Source organism: Nicotiana sylvestris, chromosome 6 (assembly GCF_000393655.2).
Source record: "Nicotiana sylvestris chromosome 6, ASM39365v2, whole genome shotgun sequence".
In the NCBI taxonomy this organism is placed as follows: domain Eukaryota; kingdom Viridiplantae; phylum Streptophyta; class Magnoliopsida; order Solanales; family Solanaceae; genus Nicotiana; species Nicotiana sylvestris.
Genome location: NC_091062.1, coordinates 4,082,176 through 4,107,487, shown reverse-complemented (window position 1 = coordinate 4,107,487; position 25,312 = coordinate 4,082,176). Strand labels below are relative to the sequence as shown.

Genomic DNA, 25,312 nt, shown 5'->3' with positions numbered 1-25,312 from the left:
TGACATGTTTTGGTTATTTTTATCAAAAAAGGGGGGTTGGACCCGATGAGGGTTGCCTACATATCTCACACCCGGTGAGAATCAAACCGGCATAGTTCGCCCAATTTAAACAACTATATAAACAAAACTATTTTTGCTTTCGTCGGCAAATAAGCTAAAACAAAAATCAAGACACTTTCCTCATAACAGAACAAATTATCTTTTCATTTTCCATTTCTGCAGACCAGACAAACTAAAAATGATAGACTCTTTTTTTTTTGAATAAAACAAACCATATTAAAAATATTTTTCTCAAAATTCCGTGAGAGTTTCGACGTTATTGGGACATTGTTATTTTCTTTTCAAATAGAAGATAAAAAATATTTTTTTTCTTTTTATGTATTCGGAGTCGGTCGTCATGCCAGTTCAAAACAAGTAAATGCACAGAGTTGAGTAGGATGCATCAGGATGGTCTTTTCTGTTTCAGGTTGCTATTCCTAGACGGACCCAACCCCTGTGTTGAGTCCCCTAAGTCAAAAAATGCACATGATGCAGATAAGCGTTCCTACTAGGGATCCGGCATGTGGCTTAGTTATACTAAGTTCAGAATCTGGGTGTTTGTTCTAGACCTGGCTTACCCGAGCGGACAGCTCGAGCCGGGGGGGGGTAGCGTACTGGGAATACAGAAGCTTCACCGGCTTAGCAACTTGTCCGAACCTCGTTCTAAATTGGGATTTGACACTATACAGAAATGAAGTCGTACGAAGTACACCCTTCTTCATGATTCAGAAGACGCAGAGAGGATATGGGTTTCGGCACAATTTATATACAGTTCACAAAATATCAAAGCGGTAAAAGCAGTTAGTTAGCACATTAAGCACAGATCATGTAACAAAATCAGATAAAGCTAAACATAACATTTATACTAAGCTCAATTTCTAACCCTGAACCCATGGTTCTGGGTCACCATCCCCAGCAGAGTCGCCAGAGCTGTCACACCTCCTTTTTCCGCCCCCGTGAGGGTACAAGGAGTTTTTTCCAATTAAAGGACAATCGAAACGGGATTTGTTTGTTTATTTCAGAGTTTCCTCTTGGGAGATTTAGGGTGTCCCAAGTCACCAATTTAATCCCGAATCGAGGAAAAGAATGACTCCATATTACAGTCTGCGAACCAGAAATCCGGATAAGGAATTATGTTAACCCCGGAGAAGGTGTTAGGCATTCCCGAGTTCCGTGGTTCTAGCACGGTCGCTCAACTGTCATATTCGGCTTATTTATCTGATTTTAATACAATTATGAACCGGTGTGCCAATTTTGACTTTTTACCACTTTATTATTATTATTTTCAAAAGAATGTGAACATCGTTTAAAACACGTCTTTGGACTGCGTCGCATGAAATGCACCCACAATCCGGAACACATTTTATTTGATGTTTTGGGATTTGGATTTAGGTCGCATGAAATGCACACCCAAGCTTAAGAAAGTAAACTATTAAACACGCGCCTAAAGAGACTATCGCGTTATTATTTTGGGAAGGCCGTGAAATTTGCTAAACGGCCCATCCCGAAAACTAAGTATTTTAATATATACATTTAACGAGGGCCCCGCAGCTTGTGCGTTTTATTTAGCGAGGCTCGTCTCATTTTTATTTTAAAAGGATATCCTAAAGCGACTACATTCTTCTATTTTTTCGTCTCTAAAATGAAAGAGGAAAAATAATCCTAATCCCATTACATACTTGAAGTTGTTATAGTCTATCTCCGAACAAAATTTATAAAATCCGAATGCGAGGACGCGTATAAGTCATCCGTTTGCCAAATCATGGGCCTGGGTCCAATGCATATGGTATTACACTGAACCTGGGCCACCTTCATTCCGATGTGGGCCTAATTAATTGTTTCTATACCTATTCGTGAATTTGCAAAGCTGAAAGATAAACTGGTACTATTTCATTTAACATTTTGTAGTAAATTTTAAAGTAAGCGATCTGTTGGCATGAAAGAACTTAAAGATCTAGTTTTAATCCTAATTCAAACCATTTGCGTACTGAAATTAGACTGTCATGACAATTAGAAGTATATTGGCATAATTCTAGTTTGACATGCATCTTTACAAACACACTGAGATAAGCAGGGTGCTCTTTAGCATCCTATCCTTCTTTTAACTAAGGGCCTACATAGGGAGCTCATAAACTAAATGACTGCGTATGTGAAAACTGTCCAGTTATACAGCTCCTTGGCAGGAGTCTACATATCAGTGATACATAAAATGGCTTTAGTACAATCAGTAAAGAAAACTAAATTCAGTTTATAACTTCAACTTCTTCATGTGTATATTCATGTTTCAAATGTCAACTTCAACATGGAATTACATCAGCTTAGTATGTGTACCTGGATTTAGACAACAAGAACCAGAAGAAAAAAAGAATATCAGCAGCAAGCAGCCAGGCAGTAATAACAACAACAACAAACGAACGGACAGCAGTAACACAGCAGCAGCCACAAATAACCCAACAGTAGATTAGAAACCAACAATAGCTTCAGAAATGCACCAGAAAAATCCCAGAATGCAACCCAAAATGCCCAACAACAATATAAACCACCACAATATGACCAAAACTTGAGTTTGCAATAAAAGATGGACCAACAGACTTTCAGAAAATTTCCACAACTCTCAATGCAACAGTAACAGAGGTGAATACTGATTTCAACAACCAACCTATCTGGTATTTTAGGATCAGAAAAACCAACCTATGCTCTCAAACTAAACTGCCCTCTCCAAGTTGGAAGACCAACCTCGTTTTTGCTCCTTTTTTTTTCTGGACACTTAATAATCTTCCAGCCCTTTTCTTGTTCTAAATGAACCTATTTATAGGCAGAAATGGCAGGCCCCAGACTGCCTTGATTCTTTCAGCCTTTTCCTGCCCATACCCCTTAGTTTCCCATGCCTAAATGTATTTTCTTGATGCCAGTTATATTGTTCCCCATACTTGTCCTTTTATTTTATTCAAGAGGTATGGGTGATTAAAGTGTTATTAGTCAGCCCCCATGCTCCACTGTTTGGTTCCCCATTAACAACTAAACTAAGGTTAGTTATTAGCAAATGGGCAGACTTGAACTCAGGGCCTGCTGAGACCCTTTTAGACTTACCAAACTTACCCTTTTAATCCACTGTTATTACTGTCTAACCCTAAACTCAGAAGTTAGAATCACAGCCTATATAAGCTTGCACCTTAAGACTGATTTCTGGTTGAATACTCAGGGTATTACACCTATGTTTAATTCTCAGTTTAGGCTTAACCAATGACTTGAATTTAATCCAACAGGGGTGCTAATCAGATGGTGTGAGTTAGCCATATTGGAAACCAATCCTGACCAACTCACACTCAATTTATCAGGGGGAAGTTGAGCAGGCAAACTAAAATCGAAACACTACTGATTAGGCACATTGATACTAGTATCAATATGGACAAGAGGAATAGGCTAGTATGATAATCAATTGGCGACATTTATCTAATCAACTATATGTACACAAAGGATAACAACAAACATGAAGGAATTGACCAAATGAAAGGTTTACTGAAGACAGGTGGAACTAAGAAAACAACGGAAGAATAATCAAACAAGAAAACAAACAAAAACTATCATGCAAACACACATTATCAGAATCCTAATAAAGCAGAAAACAGAAGAGAATACCTTAATGCCTGTAGGACAACAAATGACCCAGGATCAAACCGGACTCGACCTTTTTTTAGGTCGAATGGACTTTAATCGGAGTGTTCTCGACTGAGAACACCTCGATTAAGGTATATTAGACCCCAACCTGTTGTTGATTTGGACGGACCCCCATGGATTCGATTTTTAGGGTTCTTGAGCTCAGATTTGTGGTTCGAAGAGTTCTACCTAGATTCGAACAAAACCAACGTTGATTAGGGTATGAGAGATGTCAGGGGAGTGACTGGTGTGAATTTGGGACTCATTAGGTGATTTAGGGTTTTGGCTCGAATCTTTGATCGAAAATTCGAGAACCCTGGAGATGATTCGAAGTTAAGTGACCGAGGATTCGTTCAGGGTGGTTTGTAGGTTCAGTGGTGTAGCTATGGTGACTGGTGGCGTTATTGCCGACGGGTTTACGTTGAAAGGGAGCTATGGAGGCTGCTAGGTTTTTGGGTGGGGGGGGGGTGTTTGGGATTGTCTCTGAGAGAGACGATGAAACAGAGGGGGTGTTTGGATAGGGGTAGAGGTAACAGGGTTGGGCTTATATACGACTTAGGGGGCTAGATCCTGGCCGTTGGATCAGGTGAGATCAATGGCCAGGATCTATTCACTGAAGGGGGATGACGTCGTTTGGAGTAGTGGTGGGTGAGACCGGGTATGAGAATGGGTCGGGTCAGGCTTTTGGATATGGGTACTGATTGCATCCGTTGGATGAGGGCTAGATGGACGGCTGGGATCAACTGTCATCGAAGCGACGTAGTTCTGGTATCAGACTACGTCGTTTGATGGCGTGGGAGACGGGTCTTCTGGGCTGACTGACTTGGGCTGATTTTTGGTGCTATTTGGGCCTGATTTTCAGCTCAATTTTTGGCTCAAATCCGGGTATTCTTTAATATTTTCAACTCTTTTCTTTTCTACTTTAATTAACAATCAACAAAATTCTAAAATAATTTTGTAAAACCAAAATTAGCCTACAACAATGTTACACCTTAACAACAATTAACACACAAGGTCAAACATTTAATTAAAAAATAAAATTACACCACGGCACACATAAATGACAAAACACAACAAAAATGCCTTTTTTGTGATTTTCTTTCTTTAAAAATAAAACATGGTTTAATCGACTCTACAAGGCACAATTAAATCTTGAATGTGCATGCAACATATATATATATATATATATATATATCAATCACAACAACGACAAGCATTTACGGACCAAATAATTACCAAAATGTCACGTAAATTCTAAAAATCGTACACAGATGGATTTTGTTTTTATTTTTTGATTTCTTTTGGAGTAATTTCCTTGAAGCAAAAATCACGTGCTCACAACTACTTTCACCAACAACCATGTTATGAAATATCCCGTGGCTATCATCGATCTCTCCATGATTAGTCCACACAAAGTAATTCGCTATAAACCCCTTACTATAAAGATGAACCTTAACTTCCTCCGGTTTTTCAAACTTCATACAGTCGCACCTGACATAAGGGCACCTAATTACTCCTTTATTTATGTATGGCGGCAGTGACATTGCATGTCTAATAAAGTCATCAACCCCTTCTAAAAAATCCTCCCGCAATCTCCGCCGATTAGGATAATTCCTATTGTACATCCAAGTACGATGTTCCATCTATATAAATAAAGCAAGAACAAATTAAATTAGTTAATTCATAGCCTAATCTTTTTTTAGTTAACTAAAATTCCAATTCATATCCTAAAAGTCCAATATGACCTTAAGTTCATAATTAATACATTAATAAACTCCTCCCTTTAATTCTTTTTTCTTATCTTATAAATGTATAATGCATAGTTTAAAGCATGAATTTAGGTACTCTTATTTAGGTATTGCTCCTCTTCTAAGACAATGAATTGTTTCTTTTCACAATTAAACTCAATATAAATTAATACAAGAACTAAAAGATTATAATTTCTACCTTAAGTTCATAAATCTAATGTAGTTCAAACCAAAAACTCTAATACTAAATCGACAAAAACTCTAAAAAATTACATAAAATTATATAGCAAAAATTAAAAAGCTAATAAGGTCGATTACTAACCTTGGTAGATTAAAAGGAGGATTAAAAAGCTGTGGTGGCAAGGGGTGGGGGACAGCAGCTCCGGCGACAGTGGTGGCGGCGGACAACGGCTCCGGCGACAGGTTTAGCAGCGGCTCTGGCGTGGTGGCGCGCGGTCACAGTGGTGGCAAGGGGTGGGGGAATTGATTTGTGTAAGGGAAATAGAGAACGGGGGAGAACATGGTGAGAGAGAGTGTGGGAAAATTTTGGGGAGAAAATAAGAGATTGGGAGGGGAAACCCGATTATTACTCCTGGATTTAAAAATAGCGACCAATTGGTAGCTATATAAGTATTGACCATTTGACCAAAATAGCGACCAAAGTTGGTCGCTATATTTGACCGTTTGACCAAAATAGCGACCAAAGTTGGTCGCTATTTTACAAAAAAATGAATTTACTTTTTTTTCTATTTTGATATTATATATATATAGCTTAAATTGAATTAAAATCCTAAATTTCTACTATATACATATCGAATATAGCTTATATATATATATATATATATATATTGTGATATATACTTATACTATACTCTGCACTAAGTATTAGTGTATTAGCTAATATTATATCGAATATAGCTTATATATATATATAATATATATATACTTACACTATACTTTTGTAATACAAGGGATGAATAGTACTACAAAGCGTGCGTGTGTGTCTATATATATACTTATACTATACTATGCACTAAGTATCATTGCATTAGCTAATGCACTTATACTTAGTGCATAGTATAGTGTAAGTATATATATTATATAGGAAAAATGCATAAGTACTCCCTGACCTATACCCGAATTTCCAACTACACACTTTTTCTTTGCGGGAATCCTATTACCCCCCTAAACTTATTTTAAATATAATTATTTGCACCCTTAACGCTGACAACCAAACTCTTGGCAAGTGGTGAGCTACACGCGCCCCCACATGTATTTTTAGTACTTTTTTTATTCTTTCTTCTTTTTCTTATCCTTTTTTTTCTTATTTCTTATTATTCTCATTTTTATTTTGTTATTTCATTCTCTTTCTTTTTGCTTTGGTCACCGGCGGCATAAAATGGTAGTCGTCGGAATTTCACAAACACCATTTTTTCTGGCGGATTTTCTTAGCGACAGATTTTTATCTCGATCTAAGTGTGTTTTTATATATATGTATATATATATATATATATATATATATATATATATATATATATATATATATATATATTTTGAAAGTGTAATTTATGTGTGGGAGGAAGAGCAAAAGAAATAAAAACGAATGTAAGTTGAGAAAAAATTTTCCAGCTAAAATTTCAATACATCATTTTTTTTTCCGACGTGGGAAGATTTTCCGATGATGAATTTTTCCCCCCAAATCTGAGTGTATTTTGCTTTGCTTATGAATAGATCTTTTTGAGAGTTTAATTTTTGTGTGAAAAGAAAAAATGGAAGAAAAACGGTTAGACAAAGTCGCCGGTGAATGAATATCTGCCGGAAATAGAGAAAAAATGAAAAAAAAGTAAAATAAAAAAGACAAAGAAAAAGGAAAAGGAAAAGGAAAAAAAAGTAAGAAAAAATGGTAAAAAAGAATAAAAAATAAATTGAAAAATCGTTTTTTCCTTCTTCTCACTCTCCCAAAAGAGAGTGAAATACACACACTCTGCCACGTCAGCATTAAAGGTGCAAATAATTCCATTTAAAATAAGTTTAGGGGGGAATATGATTCCCGCAAAGAAAAAGTGTGTAGTTGGGATTTCGGGTATAGGTCAAGGGGGTACTTATGCATTTTCCCTATTATATATATAAGCTATATTCGATATAATATTAGCTAAGGCACTAATACTCAGTGCATAGTATAGTGTAAGTATATATATATATATATAAGCTATATTCGATATAATATTACCTAATGCACTGATACTTAGTTTATCTGCAAACATTTATACTCAAGAGTCCACCTTTTGACTCCTTTAAAAATCCTTTCGTATTACCATTAGAAATGTTGAAGTTACCGCAACTGAGGCACCTTAGCTTGGATTGGAATTACTTGTATTATCATGTGCCTATAGAGATAAGTATATGGTTCTGAAAAATTTGGAATGTCTGTCTGGATGGAATCCATTATATTGAACTTCGTCAATTTTTAGACTAATGCCAAACGTAAAGAAGCTTCACATATGTGGCATCGGTCATGACTACAGATGTCGTAGCAAAGACAAGGTCCTTCAGGATCTTTGCTACTTAGATCACCTCCATGAATTGAGATTTCACATGGTAGCGGCAGAAAATGAAGAAGATATACTTTATCGAGTTGATCATCCATGTTGGGGAAAATTGAAGGGAAGTCCATTTATTTTCCTTCCTCCTCGAGAGGCTTTTCCACAAAACCTTAAAAACCTAACTTTGTACAAAACTTGTTTGCAGTGGAAGAACTTGGGCGTTGTTGGCAAGTTGCCCCAACTTGAGGCCCTTCAACTATTTGACGCCGGCATTGGCAAGGAGTGGGAAGTAGTTGAGGAAGGATTTCCTCAGTTAAAATTTTTGCAACTGAAATTTTTGGAAATTCGGTATTGGAGAGCTAGCAGTAATCACTTTCCATGTCTTCAACGACTATCTTTTGAAGAGTGTGGGCTCTTAGATTCGATTCCTCAATATTTTGCAGAAATAACCACGCTTGAGCTAATTAAGATAAGGTACTGTAGACAATCTGTTGGGAATTCTGCCAAGCAGATTCAATATGACATTGAAGAAAACTACGGAGGTTCTATTGAGATCAGTATCAGTTAGACATGTACAGGTAATTTTTTTTTAACTTGATTTCCTTTTTTTAACATTTACCCGAAAAATGACTTCCGTCATATCAAACGCACTAGGTCATGTAAACTTGAATCTAAAGAAATTTGTAAAATGAATAGCAAGCCTACTTAAATTCTTCACCTCTTATTAATTTTGCAGAGTAACATCTACTTTGGCAACAGTGCTCAAACTCATATACTTATAGAGAAATGCAATGGATTCAAAGTGGATAGTGTAATGATTGAATCTCCAGGAAATAGTCCAAATACTGATGGAATTCACATTCAGTCTTCTCAATATGTGGCCATTACCAATTCTAAAATCAGCACTGGTACTTTTAACTTGTCAAATGTTTTACTAATTACTCATGTATTGACTTGTTTTAGCCTTGTGATCAACAGGGGATGATTGCATTTCAATTGGAGATTATTCTTCTAATGTCCAAAGATACAACATTCAATGTGGACCAGGTCATGGTATAAGGTTGTCTTCTCATCGGTGTTTTGCGGTAGTTTAAAGTCGACAGTATTTTATTGTCCCCCTTGCAGCCACAAAAACCATGTTATGATCTTTCTTTTTATTCGTTTTATCTATCCAGTTTCTGCAACCCACTGGTCTGACTAATCCAGATATCTACAGGGTAGGCCAACTAAGGGAGTTAAGCACTCCCTACTAAGAAATTCTCTATTCTTGGGGCTCGAGTTTGAGCCCCTGATTAAGGGCGAAGGGATCCCGGCCATCCCACTCCATCCTTTTGTGGTGAAGTTCTAATATTCTAATAACAATAAACTATACTATGATGGAAAAAAAAGGTGGAAAAAGACTATAAGAGTTCCTTAAGTTTAAATTGGCTTGAAATGAAGGGATCGTTCACTTATGGGTTGCCAAGGTTTCCGGCAAAAAGGAAATAATATTTTGATCTGGCATAGAGATTCCGGCCATCCCACCCCATCATTAGGATTTTGGCATAGAGACTTCAACGAGGCCAAAAATTGAACTCAGCTAACATGCAGTAGAGATTAACTTCTTTCTTATGGTAAATGAATTTTACTGAAAGCTAAAGACAAAAGAATCTTCAACAGTTGTAGCAGTTTTTATCTTCTAAATCTGTAGGGAAAGGTGGTAATTTTGCTCAAGTAGAGAACATTCATGTGAGCAATGCTTTCTTCTATGGAACTACAAATGGAGCTCGCATCAAGACATGGCAGGTATACTAACCAGACTTAGCCATTGAAAAAATGAACTAAAAGCAGGACTAATACTATTGAAACTTCACACGTGAATTTACTCTTCCTAAATGTCTGATCAAAACGAAAGGCAGATTCAAGATTTAAACTCAATGGACTCAATGTTCAAGGTTCTTAATTAGCTTTTTGTGATTATGGGTTCATAATTTAGTATTTGTTGAATTTTTTAGTAGTTTTTTAGTATATATCTATGTTTAGTGTCGAAAATAATGGTTTCAGTTGATCTCATAGTATATAATAGTATATGAAATCCATCAGCCGCTTACCATTAACTTCATGTGAATAGGTTGGCAGAGGATATGTACGAGATGTCATATTTGAGAATCTTGAATTTAACTCAGTCAAGAATCCCATTATAATTGACCAGAATTATTGTGATGTTCGAGGAGCTTGTAAGGAAATGGTAATACAAGTTAACATTGCTTTAAATGCATATTCAGCTTAATAAAAACTTGTCTAAATATTCACACCAAACCAATGAATGCACAACAAATGCCTTTCACACACTTTTTTCTGTTAAGTTAAAATTTCTTGATTTGGTGTATAACACCGAGTACAAATAAATATTCGTTACCCTTTTCATGATAGGTAATTGGAGTGCAAATCAGCAATGTTATTTACCAGAATATATTTGGAACACCGAGCACAGCTATCGCCATAAAGCTGAACCGCAGTATGTCAGTGCCATGTATTGATATAACAATGCAACTAATACAACTAACATCAGCGACAGCAGGAACAGCGACACCACTGCTTACTGTAGGAATGTTGATGGCCAAGAATATAGTATTGAACCTGGTCCTTGTATCTCAGAATATTGAGATTTTTACTCTTTCTCAACACCTACATGATAGTGCTAACACCAACAGGCAACAATTCTTTGTTGTGTGCATAACCAGAAAAGGAAAGGAAAAGACCAACAAAATGAAACAAACTTGTCAGTGTTGTAGCACAGTATTGTTGTACATTCAAATTTTTGTTTTGGCCTTGATTTAAGGTTTAAGTTATGTACTGCTAATTTTCTATGTAGTACCATAGTTGATGTTGGATGGGTAACCTCGAATTTGCATGGCGATGACACTGTCCAACAAAAAAGTATTCAAATTTTGGCCGGCATAGTCTGTTGCGGAAGCCAAATATATATAGTGTGAATAAGTCACAACTACTATACCAAAATTATAACAGCCACCAAATAATAAATAAGACAATAAAGCAACAATAAAGGGAACACCAGAATTTACGAGGTTCGGCTAATTTTGCCTACTCCTCGGACAGAACCAATATTTTATTTCACTCCAAAATACAAGTGAAATAATACTAAAGAGAGAAGATACAAATGCCTTAAACAGATGAGAAGGCAAATGAGAGGTGTGTTTCAATCCTAAACATTAGGCCTTCTTTTATAGGGGAAAAATCCCCCCAAACTTAACTCCCAACCAATGTGGGACTTTGGCATTTTGCCAAACTTCAACAAATCTCCACCTTGGCAAAATTCCACATTTTCAATTCTCTCTCAATAACAAATTTTGGTTGTGTCTTCATCTTCAATCTTCAGTGTTCAACAATGTTGATCAAATCCAAACAATGTTGAAACTTGACCGCAGTCACCACCTTTGTCAGCATATCAGCAGGATTCTCTGTAGTATGAATTTTCTTCACCGTGACTCCACCTTCTTCTATGATTTCTCGTACGAAATGATACCGAACATCAATGTGTTTCGTCCTTGCATGATAAACTTGGTTCTTCGCTAATTGAATAGCACTTTGACTATCACAAAAAATTGTGATACCCTTTTGTTCAACACCAAGCTCCTTTAGCAATCCTTGAAGCCAAATTGCCTCTTTCACAGCATCTGTAATAGCCATGTACTCTGCCTCTGTTGTAGACAAAGCAACTGTTGACTGCAAAGTAGACTTCCAACTAACTGGTGCCTTTGCAAAAGTAAACACATAACCAGTAGTTGATCTTCGTTTGTCCATATCACCCGCAAAATCTGAGTCACAATATCCAACTACAAACTGATTGTCTTCCTGCTCAAAAACTAACCCGACATCTACAGTATTATGAATATACCGTAGAATCCACTTCACAGCTTGCCAATGCTCCTTCCCTGGATTGTGCATATATCTGCTAATAACTCCAACAGCTTGTGAAATGTCAGGCCTTGTGCAAACCATTGCATACATCAAGCTACCAACAACATTTGCGTATGGTACCTTTGACATATACTCTCGTTCAGCTTCATCCATTGGCGACATAGTAGTACTTAGCTTAAAATGGGAAGCAAGTGGAGTACTAACTGGCTTAGTCTTGTCATCTATGCCAAAACGTTGAAGTACTCTCTTCAAATATTCCTTTTGAGATAAACAGAGTTTCTTTGAACGTCTATCTCTAATTATCTCCATGCCAAGAATTTTCTTTGCCTCACCCAAATCCTTCATCTCGAACTCCTTCTTCAGTTGAATCTTCAACTTATCAATTTCTTCCGAATTCTTGGAAGCTATCAACATATCATCAACATATAGGAGAAGATATACAAAGGAACCATCTTTAAGCTTGTGCAAATACACACAATGATCGTATTTGCTTCTCTTGTACCCTTGCCGCAACATAAACTCGTCAAATCGCTTGTACCATTGTCTAGAAGATTGTTTCAATCCGTACAACGATTTTTCAAGTTTGCACACCATATTTTCTTTTCCAGCAACTTTGAATCCTTCTGGCTGAGTCATGTAGATTTCCTCCTCCAAGTTTCCATGTAAAAACGCAGTTTTTACATCCATCTGAACTAGTTCCAAATCCAATTGTGCTACCAAAGCCAACATAATTCTAATGGAGGAATGTTTTACAACTGGAGAAAACACTTCATTGTAATCAATTCCCTCCTTTTGAGCATATCCTTTGGCCACCAATCTTGCTTTGTAGCGAACATCTACTTGGTTAGGAAATCCTTCCTTTCTTTGCAAATACCCATTTGCACCCAATTGCTTTCTTTCCCTTCGGGAGATTGGCCAATCTCCATGTATGATTCTGATGAAGGGACTGTATCTCATCATTCATGGCAATCCTCCACTTATCTTCTTCTGAACTTTGAACAGCGTCTTTATAAGTAGTAGGAACATCATCAGCTACAATTGAGGTTGCACAAGCAACCGTCTCTATGAGACGAACAGGTTTCGTTATTGTTCTTTTTGGCCTGCTGGTTGCTATTGATTCAAGTTGTTGTTGAGATTCCTGAGTTGGAATCTCCTCTACTGGCTCTCCTTCCAGAGGGTAATCTTCATTTGTTTCCTCCTCTGCTTCTTGTGTAGGAAAAATAAATTTTCCCTCAAACTCCACCTGCTTAGAAGCACCTTCATTTTGTTTGGTATCTTCTGTTACCTTATTTACCATAGCAAATTCATCAAAGGTAACATCTCTGCTGAATATTACTTTCTTTGTCATAGGACACCATAAGCGATATCCTTTGACTCCAGAAGTAATTCCCATAAAAATAGCCTTCTTTGCCCTTGGATCCAATTTTGACTCCGTCACATGATAATATGCAGTTGAGCCAAACACGTGCAAAGAGTTATAATCTACAGCAGGTTTTCCGTACCATTTTTCAAATGGTGTTTTGCCATCAATAGCAGCAGATGGTAGACGATTAATGAGGTGGCATGCATATGTAATTGCCTCAGCCCAAAATTCTTTGCCCAAGCCAGCATTGGACAACATACACCGTACCTTCTCCAGCAAGGTCCGGTTCATACGTTCTGCCACTCCATTCTGTTGTGGTGTATGTCTAACAGTGAAGTGTCAGACGATGCCATCATTTTCACAGACCTTATTGAAATGATCATTTTTGTATTCACCTCCATTGTCTGTGCGAATACACTTGATTCTCCTGCCTGTCTGATTCTCCACCATCGTCTTCCATTTGAGAAAAATTCCCAACACTTCATCTTTGCTCTTCATTGTATACACCCATACTCTTCGGGAAAAATCATCAACAAAGGTTACAAAATAGTGCTTCCCACCCAATGAAGGTGTTTTGGAAGGACCCCAAACATCAGAGTGTACATAATCCAAAATGCCTTTAGTATTATGGATCGTTGTACCAAATTTAACCCTTGTCTGTTTCCCTTTAACACAATGCTCACAAAACTCTAAGTTGCAAGCCTTTACTCCTTTTAACAATCCTTGATCTGATAGAGTTTTCAAGGATTTTCCTCCAGCATGTCCCAAGCGCATGTGCCATAGCTTGGTTGCTTCTGCCTCTTTGTCGTCACTGGATGTTACTGTCGCTGTCCCAATAACTGTACTGCCACGATAGCGGTACATATTATTATTCTTCCGATTAGCCTTCATTACCACTAGTGCACCGGAGCATACTCTCATCACTCCATTTTCTGCAATGATTTTGAACCCTTTTGATTCTAGGGCTCCCACAGAGATGAGATTCTTCTTCAAATCCGGTACATATCGAACATCTATCAATGTTCTGATCATTCCATCATGGTTCCTTAATCGTATTGAACCAATGTCATATGAGGTAAGAGGGCTGTTATCCGCTGTGTGGATGACTCCATATTCTCCTTCTTGAAATTCCACGAACCAGTCCCTATTGGGACACATATGATAGCTACAAGCCGAGTCCATCAACCATATGTCTGATGATGTTGATGACTCTGTTGTAACTAATGAGAAGTCTGAATCATCACAATCAGCTACATTTGAATCCATAATAGCCTTTCCATTGTTATGTTTGGCCTTATTCTTCAACTTCGGACAGTCTTTCTTCCAGTGCCCTTTTTCTCGACAAAAGGCACATTCATCTTTGCTGGGTCTGGATCTTGACTTGGATCTTCCCTTCTTTGTCCTCGTTTGATTTTGAGGACGACCCCTCACAAACAGTGCTTCTCCTTCTCCGCCCTTCTGTTTTTCTCGCTTTCTTTGTTCATAGCTGTACAAAGCTGAACAAACTTCTCTGAGAGAAATTTCGTCATTTCCATGGAGTAGAGTAGTTTCAAGGTGCTCGTACTCATCAGGAAGTGACGCCAACAACATTAAGGCCAAGTCACCATCATCATAAGTTGTATCCATATTTTGCAAATCTGTGACCAACTTATTGAAACTGGTGATATGTTCATTCATCGTGGTACCAGGAACATAGGTGAAGTGAAACAGTCTCTTCTTCATGTACAATTTATTTTGACTGTTTTTCTTCAAAAATTTATCCTCCAGTGCTTTCCATAATTTATTTGCAGAAGTTTCCTTTGTGTATGGATATTTCTGCTCTCTAGCAAGGTAGGATCGAATGGTACCGCAAGCAACACGGTTGATAATTCTCCAATCTTCTTCTCCAATAACATCTGGTTTCTTTTCTTCAATGGCCAGATCTAGCCCTTGTTGAAAAAGGACATCTAGAACCTCGCCTTGCCACATCCCAAAATGTCCGGACCCGTCAAAAATTTCTACCGCAAATTTCGCATTTGACACAATTCTTGTCATAAGCGAAGATGCCAATGATGACGTATTGTTGACACTTGATGTAGATTCTTCTTGTTTATTGTCCCCCATATTTGACACAAATATTATTTAATAGCTGACGACACAAATCAAGATTATTTCCTTTCTGATGTAGAAGATCAGACTAAGCTGCAACTACAGAGCATACTCAGACAGAACCTTGACTCAGTTACCAAGATAAATCTTTTCTGATGTGGAAGATCAGACTATGCTGCAACCACAGAGCATACTTAGACAGTACCTTGGCTCTGATACCAATTGTTGCGGAAGCCAAATGTATATAGTGTGAATAAGTCACAACTACTATACCAAAATTATGACAGCCACCAAATAATAAATAAGACAATAAAGCAACAATAAAGGGAACACCAGAATTTACGAGGTTCGGCTAATTTTGCCTACTCCTCGGACACAACCAATATTTTATTTCACTCCAAAATACAAGTGAAATAATACTAAAGAGAGAAGATACAAATGCCTTAAACAGATGAGAAGGCAAATGAGAGGTGTGTTTCAATCCTAAACATTAGGCCTTCTTTTATAGGGGAAAAATCCCCCCCAAACTTAACTCCCAACCAATGTGGGACTTTGACATTTTTGCCAAACTTCAACATAGTCCTCACGCGCCGACGCGTAGTACAGACGTGCCGATAGCGGCAGATCTCTGACAGGCGCGTGGGGGGGGTGTGAGTGGGCTTTTTGAGGAGAATCTTTCTGGATTTTGTCGCCTCTCTCTTGGGAAGCTTGTTGTGATGTTGGATTTTGCACAACACCGATAATTAGTGACTTTGACGCAAACAACCACTTAGGTCACAGGAAAATCGCACGGTAACTTAGTTCTTTCTTTCCGGATGTCGCTGGAATGACGCACAACGATCTTTTCTCACCGATGCTTTGATACCATTTGAAAATGCACGGGAGAAAATCTATATTGATCAATTAATTATAATACAATGAGCCCTATTTATAACTATACATAATACAGATTCTACTCCTGGTCAATATGGGACTCGGACTAATTACATTTTAACTATATAACTATCTAACACGTCCTAATGCTAATTTCATGAAAAAAAGAAGTTTCCAAGAAACTATTCTTCGTGAAATTGGATTACTTCCAGTAACTTGCACAAGAAGCATTGATTGTTGTATGGTGTTCATAAGGCAAGTAATAGCAGCATAAGCCATGTCTCTCTTTCTCTCTTACGTGTTTTATGACAATAGGGAGAGTTTGTGCCAAAAAAAAAAAAGCAGAATCTCAGAGTATGATAGTAGAGGCACTATTATAATAAGCTCGTATTCTCACAATCTAAAAACAGAAGAAATAAAGGGTCTATCTTTTATTTATAGAATTTGTTTATGAGAAGGGGAGCCTTAGCGTAACCAGTAAAGTTACTGTCATATGACTAGAAGGTCAGAGTTCGAGCTGTGAAAATAATATTTTGTATAAATGTAGGGTAAGACTGCATACAATAGACCCTTGTGGTCCGGCCCTTCCCCGACCGAACCCCGTGCATAGCTTGAGCTTAGTGCACCAGGATGCCCTTTTTGTCCATGAGACCCGTTGCCAACACGGCAAACAAAAAGAATCAAACAAAAAAAAGCATCAAAGAAAATTCTATTGAATATTATCTTCTATCTTTAGGTCAAAAGCCAACAAAAGAAGATCTCATGGTGTAAAATCAGGGGTTTTGGTGGTTGGTCTCTTTTAAAAAGCAGATTCTCCAATTCAAAAACGGAAATGAGAATTAGTGATAATTATCACATCCTAAAAGTATGCACTGACCTAACAGGGAAAAGGTGAAAGATTTATGATCAGCATCTGATTCCAGCTGGAAATGTGATGGAAGCTAACTTGTGATCTCAATAAACAAAAGAAAGACCTTTCTGTTTGCACAAACTCCCAATTGCATCACATACGCATTGAGAGATATTCTGCTTCTTCTCTCTGCAGAAACATTTCTATTTTTGTCACACATAATTATGGCTTATGCTGCTATTACTTCTTTTATGAGCACCATAAATCAATCAATGCAACTTACTGGATGTAATTTGCAGTCGTTCTATGAGAAACTTGAATCCTTGAGATCTATTATGGAGAAACCCTGTAATATAACAGAGGATATTGAAGCACTGACAAGCTTGGAAGCTGAAATCAAAGAGGTAGTATTCAATGCAGAAGATAAGGTTGACTCGAGATCAATAAAAGTTCTTTATTCAAAAACACCAACTTTACGGAGCAACGCTTTCTGGAAACTCTGTTGTTGCTTGGAACAAGCGATAGAATGCATTGATTCCATCATGAAGCAGTGGATGGCAATACGGGACTGGTACACTAACATCAAAGGTTTGAAAGCACAAAAGTTTTCTCTAGCCAGTATACCTGAACGTGCTGTAGAGCCCGAGAATATTATGGTTGGCCATGAAAGCGAGTTCGAGATGATGCAGGATCAACTTGCCAGAGGATCAAGTGAACTAGAAGTTGTCTCCATTATAGGGATGGGTGGCATCGGCAAGACAACTTTAGCTAACAAGCTTTACACAGATCCATTCATTATGTCTCACTTTGACATTCGTGGAAAAGTTACTGTTTCACAAGAGTATTGCGAGAAATGTACTACTAGGCCTTCTTTCTTCAATAAGTGGAAGGACTAGTGAATATTTTGAGCAAGATGATGGCCAACTAGCAGACCAACTACAAAAGCTTCTAAAAGGCAGGAGATACTTAATCGTCATTGATGACATATGGACTACAGAAGCTTGGGATGATATAAAGTCACACCTCCTTTTTGCGCGCCTACCTCGGAGGATAAATGCGTGAGGGAGTTTTTCCAATTTAAGTGACAATATTCGAAATGAGATTATTTATTTAATTCAGAGTCGCCACTTGGGAAAGGTTTGGCTTTTGGTGTCCCAAGTCACCGGTTTATCTTGAATCCCAATTCGAGGAAAATATTCGACTTTCCAAATGAAGTCTGCGAACCAAGAAATTCTAAGTAAGGAATTCTGTTGACCCGAGGGAAGGTGTTAGGCACCCACGGATCCCGTGGTTCTAGCACGGTCGCTTAAATTGTTATAATGGCTAAATATCTGATTTTAATACATGTTATAACCTGTGTGCTTTTATTAAGTTTAAAACCACTTTTATTATTATTTTTTAATAGAATTGCAATGTTGTGAAGATGCATCTTGAACCACGTCACAATCAATGCACCCGTGGTTGTTAATACGTTCCGACTCCGTTGAGATTTGGATTTGGGTCATATAAATGCGCACCCGAATTTAAGCATGTAATTTAATTAAAAATCGCGTCTAAAGAGTCTAACGCGTTATTATCTTTGGGGCAAACCGTGAAGTTCGCTAGACGGCCCATCCCAGAAAATCTAAGTATTTATTATGACCAATTATTGAGGGCCCCACAATTTGCATTTTTATTTGGCGAGGCTCCTCTCATTATTTTTTAAAAGGATAATCTTAGAATGACTACATTTTCTATTTTTCATTTGTCTCTAAAATAAATGAAGAAAAGGTCCTACTTTATTTACATACTTTCGAGTTATTATAGTTAAGTTTCGAACATGATTCGTTAAGTCTAAAATGAACGCAGTAAGAGCAGTCCGTTTGACAGTTATGGGCCCAGGCCTAATGTGCATGGAGTGAAACTGGGTCTGGGCCATCCTTATTCCAATTGGGCCTAATTGACTTATTTTATATACGTTTGATATTTACAAGGGGCTGAAATGTGAACCAGTGCTATCTAATTAAACAATGTTCCTGTAAGTTTTAAAACAAGTCTTTTGTTCCATGAGGTAACTATTAAGTATTTTGGAAATAGTCTAAGAGGCCTAACAGAACGTACCATTTTTACTATTAAGTATGTTGTTAAATCTGAAACAACAGAACATGTTTTCTACAACATCAATCCATTTTAACTAAGCGCACAAGGGAGAAAGTTTACAACTAAACTACTACAAAACATTGTTCAGTTATACATAGCCCACACCTACATAATTCTAGTAGAAGACATGAACTATTATACGTATACCGCTTAGTGTTCAATATACAACTAAAAAATATTCAAAACAACTTCAACTCTTCATTTTTCATGCATGCTTCAAATTTCAGCTTACATTGAGCCAGTGGATCAGTTATGTACCTGGATATTGAAACACAACAACAAGAAGAAGAAGAAAGTAGAAAATCAGCAGCAGCAAACGGCAGCAGTAACCAGCAAATAACAGCAGCAACAACAACAATAAACAGAATAAATCCCAGTGAAAAATTCTGCTATAACCAATGGAAGCAGTAGCAAATAAACCCAACAAACTCAAGAGCAAACAATTGAAAACCCAGCAATCACCAAAATGCAATCTGAGCCAAAGCAGAAGGGAGACAGGTACGAGACAACAATAGGTTACTGATGTTTCAAGACATTCAAAGGAAGAAGCCTAAGTTTCAATGCAACAAAGCAGTTAATGCTGATTTCGAAACAGGAAAAGTGAATAAAAGCAGAATTTTCAGCTTCAATAGAGCAAACAGAGGTTTTTTGTTTATTGTCTACCTAGGATTGAAGTCCAGAAATGAGCTCTTTTTTTTTCAAGATCAGCTCCCTTGGGTTCTAACCTCTTTTTTTCAGTTGTCCCCCCTCTGCTCTCTTTCAGTCTCCCTTTTATATCCTATTAGAAGAGAAGGACCTCCCTCCAAAGACAGGCTGCCCATGGCTTAAAATAACTCCTCATGGCTGTCATTTCCACTTAGAATTCTCTAGGCATGGAGTTTTTTCCTATTTTTAATCTTCTGAAGTTCAAAAATGTAGTGAATATCCTACTGTACAGCAGCTTCCACTACCATTTTCATGTGCATCTTCAGCTTTTTATCATTAAACCCATGCTGTTACTGATTTCCAGCTTGTTAAAACCAATTAAAAACTGACCCCCCATGCTTCCTTATTTTAAAAGCACTCATTCTATACCCCTTTTCAGATGCAATTCTTTTCAGTTTTTTTAAAATCTGAAAAGCCTGTTATTCTCTGCAGGCCATTAGTGGATGTTCAAATAATATTTGATTCTAATCAAGCATGGTCGGATGAACTGATTAATTCAAAAGCATCTGTCCACACATGGCTTCCACTAACAGTTTAAAGCAGTGAATTAAATCTAGTTCAATCAGTTAAAACAGTTCCTAGATTGATAGATAAATGGTACAGATTGACTCAATCAGAATTGAAGCAATATGAACCAAATTGTCATCAGGTTATTTTAACATTCAAGACTGCGAAACTAATCGACGACACTTATTAACAGACTATATATTACAACATATACAATCGATAACAAATAATCGAACTCGAACAGGTACGGGGGTGATTTCATACTGATAGGCACAGTGATTTTACGCAAAACTTAACCAATCGACGGATCCTATTCGACTCAATTGCCCAAACTGTAATTACACGCAACAAAACGAGCAAAAGCAAATTTGACCAAATGAAAGGTCCGGGCGAGGTGGACAGAATAGTCGACACAATTGAAAACAAACTCAAACTGACATTTAAACACATAAAAAGACATAGACAAAACATGGAACTGACAAGGAAAAGAAAATACCTTAAGAAATTGAAGGTTAGACGAACCCGTCTTGGATTCTGACTCGGACCTCTTTTGGGATTGAACGGACTTTAATCGAAGTGTTCTCAACTGAGAACACCTCGATTAAGGTCTTTTAGACCCCCAACCCTTCGTTTAATTGGACAAACCCCCAGGTTTTGGATTTCTAGGGTTCTTGGGGCTCAGATTAGGGGTTCGAGCTTTTCTGGTTAGATTCGAACCAAACCAGGCTTGGTTTGGTCACGAGGGAGGTCAAGGGAGTAACTGGTGTGCATTTGGGATCGGTTGGTATAAGTTAAGGTTTGGCTCGAATCTTCAGATGAAGATTCGAGACGATGTAAGTTGATTCGAACCAAACGGTTTGCAGATCAGTGTCCAGGGGGTCGAGGTGCACTAGGGGTGTTAATTTGGTGGTCACCGACATCGTTGCCGCCGGGTTTCAGGTGGGGGGATGGAAGGGCGGCGCTACGGTTCTTGAGGGTTTCGGTTCAGTCTCTGAGAGAGATGAGGATAAGGGAGGGGGGTCTGGCTTAGGGGGCGTGGGGGTAAGAGAGGAGGGTTTATATACGGGACGGGGGAGTTGAATTTCGGCCGTTGGATCATTGATGATCAACGGCCTTGATCTTTTCACTTAAAGGGACGACATTGTTTGGTTTAGTGTTGGGAATGGGTCAATCCGGGTACCAGTGGGTCGGGTATCTGGGGAAAGCCTGGAGCCGTTGGATTGGATGGGATGAACGGCTCTAATCGGTCATGCCTAAACGGCGTCGTTTGGATTAATGAGAGAGCTGAACTGGACCGTTGGATCTGTTTGACCAACGGTCCAGATGGAAGGTGCCAAGACGGCATCGTTTCTTGTGTCTGAGGGACGGACTGGATCAATGTGTTTTGGGCCTGATTTTCCTTGGGTAAAAATGAGCCCAGGTCCGAATTGTTTCTCAATTTTTTGCACTATTTTCTTTTCCTTCTTTACTTTCTAATTAAAAAACACAATTTCTAATTAAATTGTAAAATCAAAATAAACTACACAAATATTAATTAACACTTACAATAATCAACACATAAATAAAAATATTTGATTAAAATAAAATCACACAATGACGACACATAAAAGAAAAAATAAGTATTTTTTGCGATTTTCCTTTTAGAACCAAACTATGATTTGATTAATTCCTAAATGCACAATTAAATCCTAAATATGCATGAAACATGTATTTCTTATATTTTATGATTAACTACAACAAAGTAAACATTTACGGACAAAAATAATTACCAAAAATGTCACGCAAATTCTTAAAATTGTACTCGAAGGTAACTTGTTTTATTTTCGATTTCTTTTGCTTCAAAGGTTTCCTACATATCCTGGGCTAAACAAGAATCAGGTCAATGTAGTTCGGGAAATTTTGGTAGCTGGGACTACCATGGGACTGCAATGCTGCTGTTACTGCTGTTGCTGCTGCCGCTACTGCTTTACCGACCTCCTTATTACAACCAAGGAAAATTGAAACTAAACTAGCTACCTATGCCTGTCAACCACTAGTTACAAGATTCCTATCTATAATTCACTTGATCTTGAGTCTTCGCTGATTCTGTTTGTAGACTTCGATCCGAATCTTGATGCTCACAAGTTGTAGGCGCTTGTTTATTTCTGCAGCATTGAGTGAAACGGGATTGGCGGAGCTCGTGACTTCAATCAGATTTTGAGCGATCCGCACTTTGTTTGCTCCAATATTTGGGAACGTCTTCTTTTTGTTCTTTTCTTCCTTTCTTTATTCTGGATTTGAGACTCACTCCGTAGGTCATCTCGATCCATGTGCCTCGAGGTCAGACCTGCTCAGACAACAAAACAAACAAACAAACGAAATTTTTCTTCCCCAGTTTCACTAGAAAAATTTCGTGAGTTAATTGCCATAAAAATCTACAGAATTGATGAGGGGATGGGAAACCTCTAGTCTAAAAGGCGCAACACAGGGATTGGAGCCCTAATGTTTGCAAAAGGCAAAATGCTCAACTCAGGGATTGGAGCCCTAATATTGGCTAAAAAGGGAAAACCGCTCGACTCAGGGATTGGAGCCCTAATATCGGCTAAAAGAAAATTGCTCCACTCAGGGATTGGAGCCCTAATGTAGGCTAAAAGAAAATTGCTCAACTCAGGGATTGGAGCCCTAATGTCGGCTAAAAGGAAAATCGCTCAACTCAGGGATTGGAGCCCTAATGTCGGCTAAAGGAAAATCGCTCAACTCAGGGATTGGAGCCCTAATGTCGGCTAAAAGAAAAATTGCTCAACTCAGGTATTGGAGCCCTAATGTCGGCTAAAAGAAAATCGCTCAACTCAGGGATTGGAGCCCTAATGTCGGCTAAAGGAAAATTGCTCAACTCAGGGATTGGAACCCTAATGTCGACTAAAAGAAAATCGCTCAACTCAGGGATTGGAGCCCTAATGTAGTCTAAAGGAAAATCGCTCAACCCAGGGATTGGAGCCCTAATGTCGGCTAAAAGAAAAATCGCTCAACTCAGGGATTGGAGCCCTAATATTGATAAAGGCGACTAGGGAATGGAGACCCTATGTCTAAAGTCTCAACTTAGGGATTGAAGCCCTAATGTTGGCGCAAAATAGGTTGATACTGGGGATTCTAAACTAACCCTTTTTTGGAATTTTCTTCTTATTTCTTTTTCGTTTTTTTTTGGTGTTTTGTTTTATTATTTTGTTCAGTAAAAATGCAGGAAAGAATTTGGAGGAAACTTCCCTCTTGGGTTGATTCCTTGCTGAAAAGCAGTTTCTTACACTTGTGCATTTCTTTTCCCTTTTGGTTGAACCTGCTTCTTGCACGGTTGCTTTGGATTGCACCTGTTTCAATTCTCCAAACAAAGAACAATTGTCAGTTTGAAAATGGTGGTTGGTTCGGTGACCTTGATCGTTCCAATTGCTTGGTCTCGGCCTCATTTCTATTGAGAAACTCCGCCATTGATTGGATTCACAGGCGACCCCCTTTCAAACTGATCAAACTCGGATTTTCGGATTTCATGATGATTCGCCCGTGTAAGGCTTTGGTCCTTCCATCTCATTCTGCTTGGGGATTTTTACTGGGGCAGACTCATTGGGGATTTTTTTTTGTGTCTTTACTTAGGAGGCAATCAACATTATGATCAGTCGGGATTGGACTGACGCATCACTGAGGCTGGGTATTTTCTTCAGTTCTTGCTAGACGGAGCTCTGTGAAACCGGTCCTGCCACCTTTTCTTTCCAACACATTTTGGAATTTAGAGTTAAAACGAAAGGGATTCAAGAAAAGGTAATCAAAGAGCGGAGAAATGAATTTAAAAGAGAAACGTCTCTTTCGGGGGAAAAGAAGGACTTATCTGGGGTGCATGTTGGCTTTAAACTGACATGACATGCCTTTTGGACTGGATGTCTGACCCTCACGAACTTGCATTTCCTCATGAACCAAAAACAGATCTATGTTTCCCAACCAGGGAACCTTGCCAGAACTTTCTGTGGTGAAATCATCTTTTCAGCCGACAGCGCCCTTTGCGGGTTTTCGCTAGTCGACCTCTCTCATTTCTCTTCTCACCGTCGCCTGATAGCACTCTTTGCGAGTTTTTACTAAACAAGCTCTCTCATTTTCGATTTCTCTGCTCACCATTGCCTTACGGTGCCCGTGTGGGTTTTCACCAATAAGTCTCTCTCATTTTATTTCTCTCATTTTCTTGCCTCGGATCCAAGTAGCTGTGACCTTTTCTTGCCTCACAACTTTGGAACCATTCAAAACGGGATTACCGCGGGACCATTATAACATCTGCCCCAGTTTCATTTTGAGGGAAATGGATTTTTATTTTGGTGTGACTGAACCCCAGAGAGAGGCTGCCTACGTATCTTTCGGAATCAAGTCAGACGTAGTTCAAGCCAATCAAATTTTTTTTTCTCAACAGTGCTTTTTGGATTCCAAAGAGGGTAGCCAAAGAAATGTAACCGGCTCAAAGGTTTGTAAAAAGAGTTGATAGTGTTTGGGTAGCGGGAATAAAAAGCCTTCATCATCTCAAATGTGCCAAGACGTCACCGAAGTAAACTCAAACATAGTACCTTTTGACCGCATCCGCATTCACAGCTGTTTCAGGATCATTTCCTTCAATATCACCTAGATATAACGCTCCTCTTGGTAATATCTTCCTAATAATGTATGGACCTTTCCAATTAGGAGCAAATTTTCCTTTCGCTTCCTGGTGATGCGGAAGAATGTGCCTTAACACTAGTTGACCTACTTCAAAATTCCTGGGTCGCACCTTCTTGTTGTAAGCGCGGGCCATTCTTTGTTGGTACAACTGCCCGTGACAGACCGCATCCATTCGCTTTTCATCAATTAAGGTCAACTGCTCCAATCGAGT

At 38.3% G+C, this 25,312-nt stretch overlaps 2 protein-coding genes across 2 annotated transcripts; both read left to right on the top strand.

Moving 5' to 3' along the window:
- Window positions 1-7,946: 7,946 nt before the first annotated feature.
- Window positions 7,947-10,807, top strand: LOC104228941 (polygalacturonase QRT2-like). Its single transcript, XM_009781497.2, has 7 exons — window positions 7,947-8,335; window positions 8,431-8,565; window positions 8,724-8,895; window positions 8,966-9,040; window positions 9,678-9,772; window positions 10,098-10,214; window positions 10,400-10,807. Exons 2-7 carry the CDS (start codon window positions 8,506-8,508, stop codon window positions 10,805-10,807), a joined length of 927 nt encoding a protein of 308 aa, XP_009779799.1. The 5' UTR covers window positions 7,947-8,335; window positions 8,431-8,505.
- Window positions 10,808-17,060: 6,253 nt separating this feature from the next.
- Window positions 17,061-18,289, top strand: LOC104212759 (disease susceptibility protein LOV1-like). The gene has a single exon (XM_009762112.2). It carries the CDS (start codon window positions 17,307-17,309, stop codon window positions 17,976-17,978), a length of 672 nt encoding a protein of 223 aa, XP_009760414.1. The 5' UTR covers window positions 17,061-17,306; the 3' UTR covers window positions 17,979-18,289.
- The last annotated feature ends 7,023 nt before the right edge of the window (window positions 18,290-25,312 follow it).

What these genes read in the sequence shown, in the direction of transcription:
- LOC104228941 (XM_009781497.2), top strand. Translation starts at nt 8,506, where the DNA reads ATGACATTGAAGAAAACTACGGAGGTTCTATTGAGATCAGTATCAGTT. An exon ending in TATCAGTTAGACATGTACAG is followed by an intron (nt 8,566 to 8,723) that starts GTAATTTTTTTT and finishes TTAATTTTGCAG; the next exon opens with AGTAACATCTACTTTGGCAA. An exon ending in GAGGAGCTTGTAAGGAAATG is followed by an intron (nt 10,215 to 10,399) that starts GTAATACAAGTT and finishes TTTTCATGATAG; the next exon opens with GTAATTGGAGTGCAAATCAG.
- LOC104212759 (XM_009762112.2), top strand. Translation starts at nt 17,307, where the DNA reads ATGGCTTATGCTGCTATTACTTCTTTTATGAGCACCATAAATCAATCA.